Here is a 13,781-nt window from a genome sequence, read left to right as displayed (position 1 = left end):
TAAGCACGGAGCCCGATGCGGGACTCAATCCCTGGACCTTGGGATCATGACATGAGCCCAAGGCTTAATAGACTAAGCCACCAGGTGCCCTTAGACAAAGCTTTTTAAACAGCAATTTTAAATTCTGAGAAAGAAGATCTGTCCTTTTAAGTACAATTATCAGAAATACTACTTTTCACCTATGCGACAAGTATACAACACAAATGGAATTCAACTTGTTGCTAGGGAGTTATTAGAAACTTGGTAATTTTCAAATCCTAAAGCAAGACACACTAGAAAAACAACTTACCTTTACTCCGTTTTTCCAAGCTCTGTGCTGCACACTTCACATTCAATATCGAGTCCCCACTCCCTGAGGTTTCCACCTCTGCTTTTGGGGACGACTTTGTGGAAGGCCGCTTTGCCAGGTGCCGTGTGAGGCCCGGCACAGGAGTGAGCACCGGCTTCTCTCCTATCTGAGTATTGCAAGAGTCTACGTCTCCCCGGAGAGGTGTCAGAACTGATTTCTCCTTCTGTGAGGTTCCCCTCTCCAGCTGTTTCTGCATGTGCTTCTCTCTCATGGTCTCACATCTCTTGACTTGAATTTTAGTAATGCCAACTCCTGTGGCCTCTTCTGAAACCTGAGCGTAAATTTATATGAAAGATTTAAAATTTGATACCTCTAACAATCTGTATGATAATTATTTGTAAGTTACCAGGCTTTATAGCTCAATTAAAACAACAACCGAAAAAAAACTTGGGGTCCCTGGCTGACTCGGTAGAGCAAATGACTCTTGATCTCGAGGTTGTGAGTTCGAGCGCCACGCTGGGTGTACAGGTTACTTAAAAAATAAAATCTTAAAAACAAAACAAAACAAAACAAAAATTTTGTTTAAAAGAAAAAATAAATATGTCAATTTTATCTCAATTAAGAAAATCTTGTTTATAATTTACTGGGCTGACATCCACGTCAAGCAAAGTTTAACATGATCTAAAACACAAGAGCTTTTGCTCTTTGATATTAAATAGAAAATACCTAGCTGAAGATGAAAGTTAAAGATGTATGAAACAATGAAAACCCCGATTTTGTAGGCACAGACAATCATGACCCTAAGTCAGATACAAATGCCTCCCAAATAATCAGACACTTGCACCAAGATTTATATACAATGATGTTCATTACTTTAATTGTGTAAAGCAAAATCTTAATGTCCAGAAGCAGACTACACTGACATAATAGAACATTATGGGGTCAGTAAAAATGGACAACCCAAAGAACTATGAATACAGCAAAAACAAAGCAGGCTGCTAAGTGTTACACTATGGAGGTATCAATTACTTTCTAAACATGAGTTAGACAATGAACAAGTTCACATACATAAAGACTTGAGAAAAATACCTGAAAAAAAAAAAAAAAAAAAGCTAATGGTTGTTGTATCTGGGTTGTGGAATTATGGGGTTTTAATTCTTTTAAAAGATAAAAGTTCCCAATTTTTGTACAGTGAGTGCCATTATGCTTAGTTAAAAAACACCAACAACAACTTTAAGGGGCAGACAACAAATAAAAACACAAGTACACAAAATTCTCATAGAAAAGTATAAGCATAGGGGTGCCTGGGTGGCTCAATCGCTGGGCATCTGCCTTTGGCCCAGGTCATGATCCTACAGTCCTGGGATCGAGCCCACACTGCAAGGAGCCGGTTTCTCCCTCTCCCTCTGCCTGCTGTTCCCCCTACTTGTGCGTGCTGTCAAATAAATAAAATCTTAAAAAAAAAAGGATGAAATTTCTATTAAAAAAAGTATAAGCATAACTGTTTACCTAATTTATTATTAAAGCATTAAAAAGAAATTTATTAGCTAAAACTAAAAGGCACATTTTATCATTCACCTGGCCTTTGCCCGCCATGAACAAAACCATAAAATGATCTTAAATAAACTCACCTCTTTAGCTTCTGTTCTATTAACCCCGCTCTGGGAAGCAATTTCACTCCCTTCTTGTAGTTTCTTCTCTTCTTTTATACCTATATTCACATTAAACCCATCATTAATTATTTCATTTAGGCTGCAACTTCAGAACAGATGAAAGCAAAACTTTTCTTAGTGAAAATAAAGGTAAGATAGGACAAATAAAATTGTAGATGAAGCCCATTCGTCCTCATAAAGTTTCAAAAAACACCTTAAAATATCAAAGGTGTATATAACAGCGCTCCTGCAAAGAAAGAGCTTAACTGCATTTGACCCATTGGTCTTCAAAGTTATCTGAGTAAAGTTCTCACAGAACTCCTAGGAAAATCCTGAGCAATACTGCACTTTGAAATATGACCTGGGGAAATGGTACTACAGACCAACTGTCGTGTTACCCGTTTTTTTTGGTGTTACCTGTTTTTTTGGTGATTCGGAGAAGCCGCCTTGCCCCTGGGGTGGCCTCAGGCTGAGGCTGGGAGCTGGTGCTGCCCTCAGAGCTCTGCTGTACCCGCAGTGCCTTCTCCTGTTTAATTTCCTCCAGTGTCTTGATGTGCACCTCCTGCATGGACTTCGCTCTACCTGCGGGCTCCTCTGATTGTCCTTTGCTGGTAACTACAGGTGGCAAAACCACTGTTTTTTTAATTTCACTATCTGTCTTTAGCTTGATGCAAGTTACATCCTTTTTGCTTTTTTGTCTCTCTGCTTCCTGCTGCCGATGTTTCTTTTCAGCCAGGACCTCAGAGAAGGTTTTGATTCTGATGGTGGAGGGGCTTCTTGTTCCTAAAGTAGTATCATCAACTTTTGAAGGTCCTTCGGTCTTCAGTTTAGGTTGCAATTCTCCACGTTTCTGACTAGCTTTTTCAAGAAGAATTTCTTCTAATGTCTTCACATGGATTTCACCAACTTTAGTGCCTCGCTCTGTTTTCACGGGGAGGGAGAAACAAGTCACTCTATTTAGAGCTCACCGCTTAACAACTTATGCTCTCTGTCTATTCTTAGATCAGGGAAGAGTCCTAATAGAGCGCTATCTTGTAGACAGGTAATTAAAATGATCAAAGCACATTAGTTTCAATTTCAGTTTTAAAATACTGCACATTTCAGGTAGTGGACCTCAAAGAAAACTCTTAGGTGGCAAAAATTTGTTGGGGTTCTAGTCAAAAGCTTATCCCTGAAGAATCTCAAAGCCATTTATTAGTTGGAGATGGTTGTCATTGTAAATCTTTTTTTTTTGTTTTTAAAGATTTTATTTATTTATTTGACAGACAAATCACAAGTAGGCAAAGAGGCAGGCAGAGAGAAGGAAGCAGACTCCCTGCAGAGCAGAGAGCCCGATGGATGTGGGGCTCGATCCCAGGACCCTGGGATCATGACCTGAGCTGAAGGCAGAGGCCCCAAACCCACTGAGCCACCTAGGCACCCCTGTCATTGTAAATCTTAACAAAATGGCAATAAATTAATTCTTCCATTCATTATAAACATGTGCGGGACACTGTGCTAGAAATACAATGATAAGACACAGTCTCTGACCACATGTAGTTTACAATATGATAATACTAAATTTGTGTTTGTGTGTTTTTTTTTTTTTTTTAAAGTAAGCTCTAAGCCCAATGGGGCTTGAACTCATGATCCTGCCATCAAGAGCTGCACTGCATGCACTACGGCCTGAGCCAGCCAGGAACCCCAATAATGACAACTTTCACACAGGAAGTAGAATACTATAAAAGAGCAAGAACCCCAGCCTTTGTCTAAGAATTGGTCGAGGCAATCTTTTCAGAGGAAGTAATGTTTAAGTGACATTTGAAGGATGGATAGAAGTAAAATAGGTAACAAGACAGAAGAAAAATGGGGAAGGCCCAGACACAGGCATGCTACTGAAGAGCTATTTTTAATGATATGTTAGTCATTCTACATCTGTTTAAAGAGCAACTTTCACACTTGACAGATATGCTCATCTTTACTGAGGGCTCAAAGAAATAATGGAAGTGATGTGAGAAAAACCAGAAAAATATGGAGATTGTACACACGCATTTGTTAACTAAAGGACAGCTTTTTTTCTCTCTTTTTTTAAAAGATTTTATTTTTTTATTTTTTGAAAGAGAGAGAGGGAGAGAGCACGAGGAGGGGAAAGGGTCAGAGGGAGAGGGAGAAGCAAACTCCCGACTTAGCAGGGAGCCTGCCCCAGGGCTTGATCCCAGGACCATGAGATCGTGACCTGAGCTGAAAGGCAGACTTAACCGACTGAGCCACCCAGGCGCCCCTGATTAACAGCTTTTAATGAAAGATCCAAAACAAAAAATATCCTTTAACAACCTTAAACATATCATGTTTGGTTTCACCTTCTGATCTTTTGAACATGCTGTGCCTTCTACAGAGAATGTGCCCTATTGGTCTCATTCTCTTGCTGCCTAGTTTTAACTAAGTTCGATTTAGAACCACCCACCAATCTAGTTTATTTCTATGATCACAGCACTGCTTCCACAGTACTGCAATGTCCTGCATTTCCAGCCATACTAGATATTTCATGAAAACCGACTAAATGTAATTACTGGAAATATTTTAGTAGAACAGTACATAGGAAGCACTCAAACAGATACTGAATTACTTTGTTAGGCTTTAAAAAAATTTTTTTTCCACTCAAAGATGGTGGATTGATCTCAAAATTACTACTCCAAGGAATTGTGTGAATGGTTGAAGATCTTATTTCCCCACTCTACCAAAATTTTATCAAAACAACAGAGAAGACATTAAAAATAGAATAAATCCACAATAGCAGGAGAGAATAAGCTGCCACGGACAGAGCATAAATCTTGAGGGATTTCTGAGAGAAGACAGCAGCTATATGCATTTACAGAAAAAGCGAAAAAGAACAAATGAAACTGTAGGATTGAGATCTGTTCTTCCCAGCAGTCAAAGAAAACTGCCTAACTAGTCAGAAAAGCGACCGTGGGTAGAAATAGAAGGATGCCGTACAGCACACGTGGACCAGTCATGACCGCCTCCGGGGAACTGCTCCCGGAAAAGAGGAGCATCTGCTGGGAAGGGGAGCGAGTTAGGAAGTGGGGTGAAAGGAGAAGATGAACAAACGCCAAGCGGAAAAACAACAGGGGAGAAGAGGAAAAAGGAAAGCAAGGGAAGGAAGGAATCTTTCTTACTGTGGCAATGGTATGGGCCCCCAGACTTCTAGCCTGCAACCCACACAAGCTGCCTTTTATTTATTTTTAGTTTTTTAAAGATTTTATTTATTTGACAGACATAGCACAAGTAGGCAGAGAGGCAGGCAGAGGGAGAGGTAGAAGCAGACTCCCCACTGAGCAGAGAGCCTGATGCGGGCCTCGATCCCAGAACTCTGGGATCATGACCTGAGCAGAAGGCAGACACTTAACCGAATGAGCCACCCAGGTGCCCCCGCAAGCTGCCTCTTAGCATGCCCTCCCCAATGCAGGCAGCCCTCACTTGTGCCTCCCAGTCAGGAGAGAGGACCACTTGGGAGTAAGACCTTTAGAACCACTACAGGAAACCCAAGTGCTATGAAACAACAACATTAAAAGTGGATCAAAACAAAGAAGTGATGAAGATGACAAAATAATACACACACTTTTTTTTTCTCTTTTTAAATGATTCCAAGTAGAAACTCTAGGGGAGCCTGAAATCAGGCTATAAAACCAGGAGAAAAACAGAGACAAGAAAAAAAAAAGGTCTTTGGAAGATAAATGCACAGGTACACTTGGGGTACCTGGGTGGCTCAGTTGTTAAGTGTCTGCCTTTGGCTCAGGTCATGATCCCAGGGTCCTGGGATCAATACCGGCATTGGGCTCCCTGCTCAGTAGGGAGCCTGCTCCTCCCTCTCTCACTCCCCCTGCTTGTGTTTCTTCTTGCTATCTCTCTGTCAAACCAGTAAGTCTTCAAAAACAAACAAGACAGATGCACAAATAAACCCTACCAAAGGAACTGAAAAGCATCAAAAAGACAAGGCTGGTCAAAAATCAGCCATCTAGAAGAGGCCTGGCAGACTACAGCAGATGGGCCTCAGCCTCCATTGTCTAAACACAGCTTGATTAGGACGCAGCCACGCAGACACACGGATGGACAGACGTACTGCACAGGACTGCTTTTGCATGACGATGGCACGGTGCAGTAGCTGTGAGGAGACTGCAGCGCCAAAACCGAAAACATTTGCTATCTGACCTTCCATAGAAAAAGTCTGTCAATTTCTGACCTAGATAATAAAGCCAAGCAAAGACCAGAGAAGGTGAGGCAAAAATCAAAACCAAACAAAGAGACAAACAAAAAGCCAAGGAGTGGAGAGCATGACGGCAAAGTTAAAAGAGACGTGAAGCCTATGTCCTGCCATTTCAGCTTCTGTCTGGTAAGAATGCACAGAGAAACCAAAGGAAGTGTGGGAAGACATACTCAGAAATGAGAGCAATGTTTTCTAGAACTAAGTCCTCAGATCTGGAGGGCCTACTGGGCTGAATAAACCAAAGGTGCCATGTTTAGACCTACTGTACTAAAATTCCAACACAGTAGGGCAGAATACAGAGAAAATTCTGAAAGTTTCTGAAGAATAAACCCAGGTTCTTTACAAAAAGGTAGGAATATCTGGGCGCCTGGGTGGTTCAGTGGATTGGGCCTCTGCCTTCAGCTCAGGTCATGATCTCAGGGTCCTCGGATCGAGCCCCACATCGGGCTCTCTGCTCAGCGGGGAGCCTGCTTCTCCCTCTCTGCTTGCTTGTGATCCCTGTCAAATGAATAAATAAAAATCTTTAAAAAAAAAAAAAAAAGGGTAGGAATGTCTGACATCAGACTCTCCTTTTATGATGCTGGTAAAAATCTTAATATATAAACCAGATAAGGATAGGATGAAAAAACAAAAACACAGGCTAACACCATTCATAAACATAGACATAAAAATGAAAAAGCAGCAAACTGAGAGGCGCCAGCCTGGTTCAATCAGAAGAGTGAGGTACAAAAGAACAGGATGGCTGGGGTACAGGTTCATTTTACTGTTCTTTAAACTATATACATATAAACACTAAGTGGTTAGACCTTATGATTTAAAAGCGTTAAAAATCAGAGTACAAGAAGAGTGTAGAATATAGAGAAGAAAATTATTTTGGTGTATTTTTGCAGTGTTTTCCCCAGGCATGTATTTTTATCTTTACAAAACTCATACATAATCATCTCATACATAAGGATGTTATTTCTGAGAATAAGTTTTTACAATAAGAAAATAAGCTTCATCACCCCCACAAAGTAAGATTCCTACCCTAAATCCAAAGGTCAAAAGCAGTATGTGTTTTTTTGTAACATTTCTTCATTCAATACGAGGTGAGAAGTTTTTCAATCATTATTGTTCAAAATATGACTTGTGACAATAATTATTTTTGTACATAAGCACCTTAGTTGAATTTTTGTTGGATGTTTAGGTGGTTTCTAGTTTCTAGCTACTAATGCTGTGGGGAAGTCATCATTTCACCATCTTTTAAGAAGAGGATTCATGGGGCACCTCGGTGGCTCAGTCAAACATCTGCCTTTGGTGCAGGTCATGATTTCCAGATCCTAGGATCGAGTCCCTGGGCAGACTTCCTGCTCAGCAGGGAGTCTGCTTCTCTCTCTCTCTCCCTCCCCACCCCCTGCCCCTCACCACTACTCATTCTCCCGCCCTCTCTCTCTCGCCAATAAATAAGATCTTAAAAAAAGAATACTAGTGAGTTGTCAATTACTTAAAAAAATATATATATAAAACCACAAAAATCACAAGCCTTAACCTAACCACAAGTCCTAACCTAACAAAATAAATCGGAGAAAAAGTAAAGATTGTTACAGGAAGGAAAAAAATATCAGAAGCTCGTCTTAGGGTTTACTTACCTGCTGCCTCCTCACTGTTGGGACCAGCTGACATGCCTAATCGCTCCTTCAGAGACTTGGAAACGTGAACTGTAAAAAAACATATTTAAAAAAAACAAAAGTTGAACAGAGACCTTTTTTTCAAAGTTCACAAATTAGGCTTATTTTGTTTTCTAATGCAAATACTTAAAAAAAAAATCTCTTAAGGTCTTAAAATTTTTCTTTTCCACAGAACAAGACCTCTGTGAATCATGGATTCCCTAGAGCACTTGGGAAGGCTTAAAAAAATATAATCTTTTTTTAGATTTGAAAAGCAAAAACTATTGAATTCAGGGAAATTTTTTTTTTTTTTTAAGATTTTACTTATTTATTTGACAGAGACAGACACAGCAAGAGAGGGAACACAAGCAGGGGAAGTGGGAGGGGGAGAAGTAGGCTCCCCGCTGAGCAGGGAGCTGAATGCGGGGCTCAATCCCAGGACCCTGGTTTCATGACCTGAGCAGAAGGCAGACGCTTAACGACTGAGCCACCCAGGCACCCCTCAGGGAAATAATTTTTTTATTACTATACAAACTTTTATACTCTTAATGGCATCAAAAGGCTCCCCCAATCTATTTAAAATGTAATTTTTAGTTATGAGAATTTTTAGTATAATCAATAGGCAAGGAGAAAAAGGTTATGACTGCAAAGAAAAAGTAAGTTGTTTGCTCTGAGAATGCAAAGAAAGACCCTAGATGAAAACATCTACTCATCAAAGCCTCTTGGGCTACAGGAACAGTGGAAAGAAGTTTCTCATCTTCAAGAAAAGTTAAAACTAAACACAATAAAAGGGAAAAACACCACCTATTCTTTAACACCAATGTTTCACTGCCAAGTCATAAAAGGAAAACAAATTCCAACCTTGACTTCTTTCTATAAATAGAACTTCAACCACGTAATCATTCTAACTCCCAAATATCTCTCAATTTAGTCCACATCTCTCCATACCGACTTTTAAGAACACTAAATTCTATGCCACTAACTCCTCTTGTCTAGATTATTTTATAACAGGCTGCTAACTCATATCCTAGATAGGACTTTAGTCCTTCTAACCTTTCTCCGTATTTTAGGCAGGCCAATGGTTCTAAAAGGCAAATCTGAGCTTCTGATTTTGTTCATAACCTTCCCATCCATGGTTTGCTACTAAGCCCAAACTCTCTACTATGGTTTAAAAGGCTCCAAATGATCTATGTCCTTCTCCTCTCCAGTCAACATGCTCTTTACCCCAGTTCTATGTTTCAACCACACTCAGTCCCTTGAGTACAACCTGCTTTCTTAGCTCTGTGCCTTTGCATATATTTTTCTCTCTGCCTCGGCATAGGCTCTAGTCCTTCAACATTACCTGCCTATTCCTAATTCATGTTTCTGGTCTAGGTTTCAATATAATTTGCCCTGGGGACCCTTTCCTGACAGATGGTAAGAGATGCCCTTCCTGTGTGCTCCCATAACACCGTGTACTTTTTCCATCACGGAATTTATCACAATATATATAAATATTCCTATCTGCCATTATACTGTAAGTTCCTGAGGACTGTGATGGTATTTATTCTATCCAGTGGCATCTCCCTAGAATCCAGCAGAGTAAATACTCAAATGTTTGTAGAATAATGCAGACACAAGATAATCTAATTTACCTGAACAAAAAAGAATGATGAACAATGTCTGTTAACATTACAAGGGACAAGCGTCATGATCAGTGTATTAGAACAAAGGTACCTTTCTTTGGTGCTTTGTCAGTGTTCGTTTCTGTAGCTTCCACTTTCTTCCCTAACCTCTGTGCAAGGCTACGCTTTAACGGAGGATCGCTGTCACCCCCTACAAACGGAGAGAACTTAGTTCAAATCAATCTTCAACAAGGTCAAGAAATACAAGCAAAAGAGACAATGCAGAATAAGTCTGTCAGTTTTCTGCATTGATACGGTGTGTTCATTCACTAGTGTGCTCAGAAAACTCAATGTTATAGAATAAAAATGTACCAGAAAGAAGAAATGAGTAAAGGGACAAAGAGTAGAAGCACATATCAGCATCTATCAAATAATGGACTAAAACTACAAATGGAGAATGATAAGCCCTGATTAAGGCAAAAATTCAGCATTAGTAATATGTGAGAAAAACTTCACATACAAAAAACATCTTAAATGGCCACTTGGCTCAATTCCAGACATATCTGTGCTTAAATGCACCTGGGATGTTCCTGGTAGACAGCAAAGGAATCTTTGTATTTTTCCATGACATGATAAATAGGAAGACCAAATAGCCCCCATTCTTCAATTATAGATAAGACATCTAAGGTTATGAAAAACTCGTCACCAGTTAGTGACAGAGCCAAGACCTTACCAAGTTTCCTGACTCGTGGTTTATTATATTATACTGTTCAGTATGAGTTGATTAAATGTCACAAGTTAAAAATTGTTTTTCACATTGCTCAACTAAAGATAATCTTTGCGGCATCCCATTAAAAATTCGAAAGACTCTACACAAAGATCATACACAGGGTATGATTTTCTCTCTACTTTATTTATAATTTAAATGTGAGACCAAAAAATAACAAAGTTTATATGTATGTGGAATTTAAAAAGCTGTTATTTTTTACCTAAAACTTCTTAGGCAGTGAAAATGGTATCAAAGATAACACAAAATAGGTAATATTTCATATTTGTAACCATACTTGAAGGAAAATATGAAGAAATAGCTGAAATCAGACAAAATTTTCAAAATTCTTTTGAGACAGATACATTAGGGTATATACATAACAATTCAATAATATGATAAAACACTTCCCTAAACATAAAATAGCATCAGTAAACTCAGGGACCAAATTATATTAACCGGACACTTTTTTCCCCTCTAAAAAACTCAAATTTCATTTGTCCAAAGAAACAAAGAGATATCTTCTTTACTGCTTTTTCAACAGAGTACCTTCTAAAAAGCTGGTTATAATCTACTTAAATTCTAACACTCTAAATTTCTGTAAATCAGTAACAGGTATAATGCACATGTGAAAAACAAAGAATTTTCTAAGTTCTTTCAGCCAAGCATTCAGAGGGACCAGCAAATAAATTAATATTGACAGGACATTGTAAAAAGGCAGTTTAGGGGAACATTATCATGTTAATGCATGAACAGAAGAAAACAAAGGATCTGCACAAAATTCATCTCACCTACTGAAAATTTTCGTTTTCCCAGTCTCTCAGTGAGACTCAATCTTACCAAGGGTTCTTCTCCTGAAATGGCAAAAAACAGAATTTCTCTAAATTAGTCAATTTTTCTGTATTCAGTAATAATGGGTACAAAATATGTTCTGATGTCATAAGCCCACCCAGAAAGTCTCTTGAAAGTCAGATCTCAGTATTAAGACTGTCATATGGTGTAAAAAAAGATTTAATCTATTAAATAGTAATTTAAATAGCCAAATGCACAGCCCAAAGGGAATTGGTAATACAGTCCTAATTATTAACAGCAGCCAAGTACATGAAAACAGGTGTGTTATAATCAATTGCTTACAAAACCTAAGCTATACTTTTGCTTGTGCACTTTGTTATGCTAAAATGAAATCACACTACTCTCACGAACTCTAATGTAGAACTTTGATAACCAGGAAAAAGTGAGCTCTCTTTCCTCTAGTTCTTTGTTGTTTGAACAGCACCTTTAAATATATCTGTATACTATAATTACTTGTGTCATATTTCTTATCAGGTTTAAAACTATTAAGGGAAAAGTCCTACATTTTTCTAGAACTTATAAAGTTTACTATAGTTCTTTACCCATAATGGGCAGTCAATAAATTTGCTGAACAGATACAGATAAAGAATAAATTTAAAATTAAATATACCTAAATGTGAGAGCTGCTTGAGCAAGAATTTCAACCTATAAAGAGTCAAATGCACTGATTTTTCTTTTCATCCTTCTATCTGACCAACATAACTAAGGTCTTCCTGCAAACCCATCAAAGGCACACTACACTCAAGGACTTTGCTCACTCAATTAAAAAGTGGCAGCCTGACAACTCTCAACCTAGACCTACCTATACCTCACCTTGTTTGCTGGAAAGAGTTACTGTCCTCACTACAGTCCGGACATTCTCTTTTTCAGGACCTGGGATGGGCTGAGGTTGGAGTAAAAGACTGGGAACTCCGGAAGAACCTTCTGAATAAAGCAAGTCAAAGAACAGCAAATAATTTATGGAAAATAAAGCTATTATAAGCCAAGAAATTTTGCTTCTGTGATCAGTTAAGTTCAATACCGACCACTGGATGACTATAAGCCAGTTTTTCTGTTCCTATTTGCCTACAGTGAATTGGGGTAGGGTGGGGGAAAGGAGATCATCCCTATCTCTTATCTACCTTGGGCACAAGGTAAAAATAAAATACAAAATTTTCAGTGACTTAGGCCCTCAATCTACTTTTATTGACTGAAAAGGCTAACATTGTAAGGTTAACCTGAAGCACACCGCCACCAAACCAATTTGACCTTTTAAAATCTATATTCAATCACCTGCAAAACACAACTCCAAGGTTCCTACAGAACAAGCTTTGGCAAGCAAATACTTAAAACCAACCATGTGATCCTTTTTAACTGCTACATTTCACACTATAGCTATAATTTTTAGGATTGGAAATATAGACTGACCAGGCTAAGTCAACCTTAGTAAATTCTAGCAGCCCGTAAGAAGAATTCACCTACTACAAAATAAAGGTTTTCCTCTCAATGTGATTTTTATATGTAGTTCTTTGGAGTTGTATTTCTGAAGATAGAGCAGTTCTTTCAAAGTACTAAAAAAGCAGCCCTGATTTAAATAAGTCTGTGTTTTACTTCAAACAAGCCACAGAAGTCAAAATCTATGTGATCATTTTGGCTGTTGCCAGTGTCCTTGTTATCAGAAGTCTCCTTGTTACTCTTCTCCAGCAAAATTCAACTGTCTGTGTCATAACTGATGACTTACCACCTTGCTTCTTGGATTTTTCCTTCATTTTCTTTGACTTAATCTCCTCAAGAGTTTTGATTCCAAAATTCAAACATTCACCTGAGAAACCCAAACAGAAATCACCTGAGGAACTAACATCTCATGCCCTTTGCATTTTATTTGTGCACAAGCAAATGTTTTCTGAATGAGTAAGAGAAAGCAAGTGTCAGCATGGGTGTGTGTATTGTGGAGTCAGGGACAGAGAGGTGGTAGTGATCATGATCTAAATTTTTTTTTTTTTAAGATTTTATTTATTTATTTGACAGAGAGAAAAAGCACACAAGCAGGAGGACAGCAGAGGGAGGAGGAGAAGCAGGCCCTCCATCGAGCAATGAGCCCCATGCAGGGCTCGATCCCAGAACTCTGGGATCATGACCTGAGCTGAAGGCAGCAGCTTAACCGACTAAACCAGCCAGGTGCCCCTATGATGTAAATTCCAAATGTATTTAAAGTAGTTTGGGCACATTCAACAGTGCTTTTAGATTTATGAGCAGGAAGCAGATCAAAGCAGCTTCTTCTTACCTTGCTTCAAACTGACTCCAGGTTTCCGGGCAGAGGCTGTCCGTAATCCATTATGAGCTTCAGGAGGCGGTTGCAGGATGGGTGTTTTGGTTTCATCACCTTCCTCCGAAAACTGATCTATGTATCGACATGTGAGGCAAATTTACAATTAACAAGGGCCTCAAGTTTTAATCTTGATTCCAATTCACTGAGTGACCCTGATCAGTTATTTGCCTTAAAGAAAGAGCTAAAACTTACCATCATCATCTTCGTCATCATCAGCAGCATTGATTACAACTGGTGGATGGGTGGGGCTAGGAACATTTTCTGAACTTTCTACTTTCATAACACTTCGCAGCTGAGGGGAGGGATTAGACTGGACAGACAATTTGTTCTGTTGAACTGTGAGCTGGTTAGCCTTCACTTCCTCTTCGGGTGACTCAGGCACAGTAGGCAACACAGCTGAACATACAACATCAGTCATAAA

At 39.0% G+C, this 13,781-nt stretch overlaps 1 protein-coding gene across 7 annotated transcripts in view; it reads right to left on the bottom strand.

Moving 5' to 3' along the window:
* Positions 1-13,781, bottom strand: part of ZC3H11A (zinc finger CCCH-type containing 11A) — a 43,010-nt gene that overhangs the window by 3,727 nt on the left and 25,502 nt on the right. For 6 of the 7 annotated variants that reach the window (XM_044267657.1, XM_044267659.1, XM_044267661.1 and 3 more), the window contains 10 exons: positions 13,553-13,756; positions 13,316-13,432; positions 12,773-12,853; positions 11,866-11,976; positions 10,992-11,054; positions 9,547-9,645; positions 7,813-7,881; positions 2,359-2,862; positions 1,921-2,000; positions 290-620 (listed from right to left, as the gene is read on the bottom strand). In XM_044267657.1, coding sequence (XP_044123592.1) covers positions 290-620; positions 1,921-2,000; positions 2,359-2,862; positions 7,813-7,881; positions 9,547-9,645; positions 10,992-11,054; positions 11,866-11,976; positions 12,773-12,853; positions 13,316-13,432; positions 13,553-13,756 — 1,659 coding nt within the window. The remainder of the gene's footprint in view (positions 1-289; positions 621-1,920; positions 2,001-2,358; positions 2,863-7,812; positions 7,882-9,546; positions 9,646-10,991; positions 11,055-11,865; positions 11,977-12,772; positions 12,854-13,315; positions 13,433-13,552; positions 13,757-13,781) is intronic. The other variant, XM_044267663.1, reaches the window with a different exon arrangement.

The sequence above is a fragment of the Neovison vison genome, chromosome 10 (genome assembly GCF_020171115.1).
Source record: "Neovison vison isolate M4711 chromosome 10, ASM_NN_V1, whole genome shotgun sequence".
Taxonomy (NCBI): domain Eukaryota; kingdom Metazoa; phylum Chordata; class Mammalia; order Carnivora; family Mustelidae; genus Neogale; species Neogale vison.
Note: the sequence above shows the minus strand (reverse complement) of the source record. Positions and strands in the feature narration are given on the sequence as shown.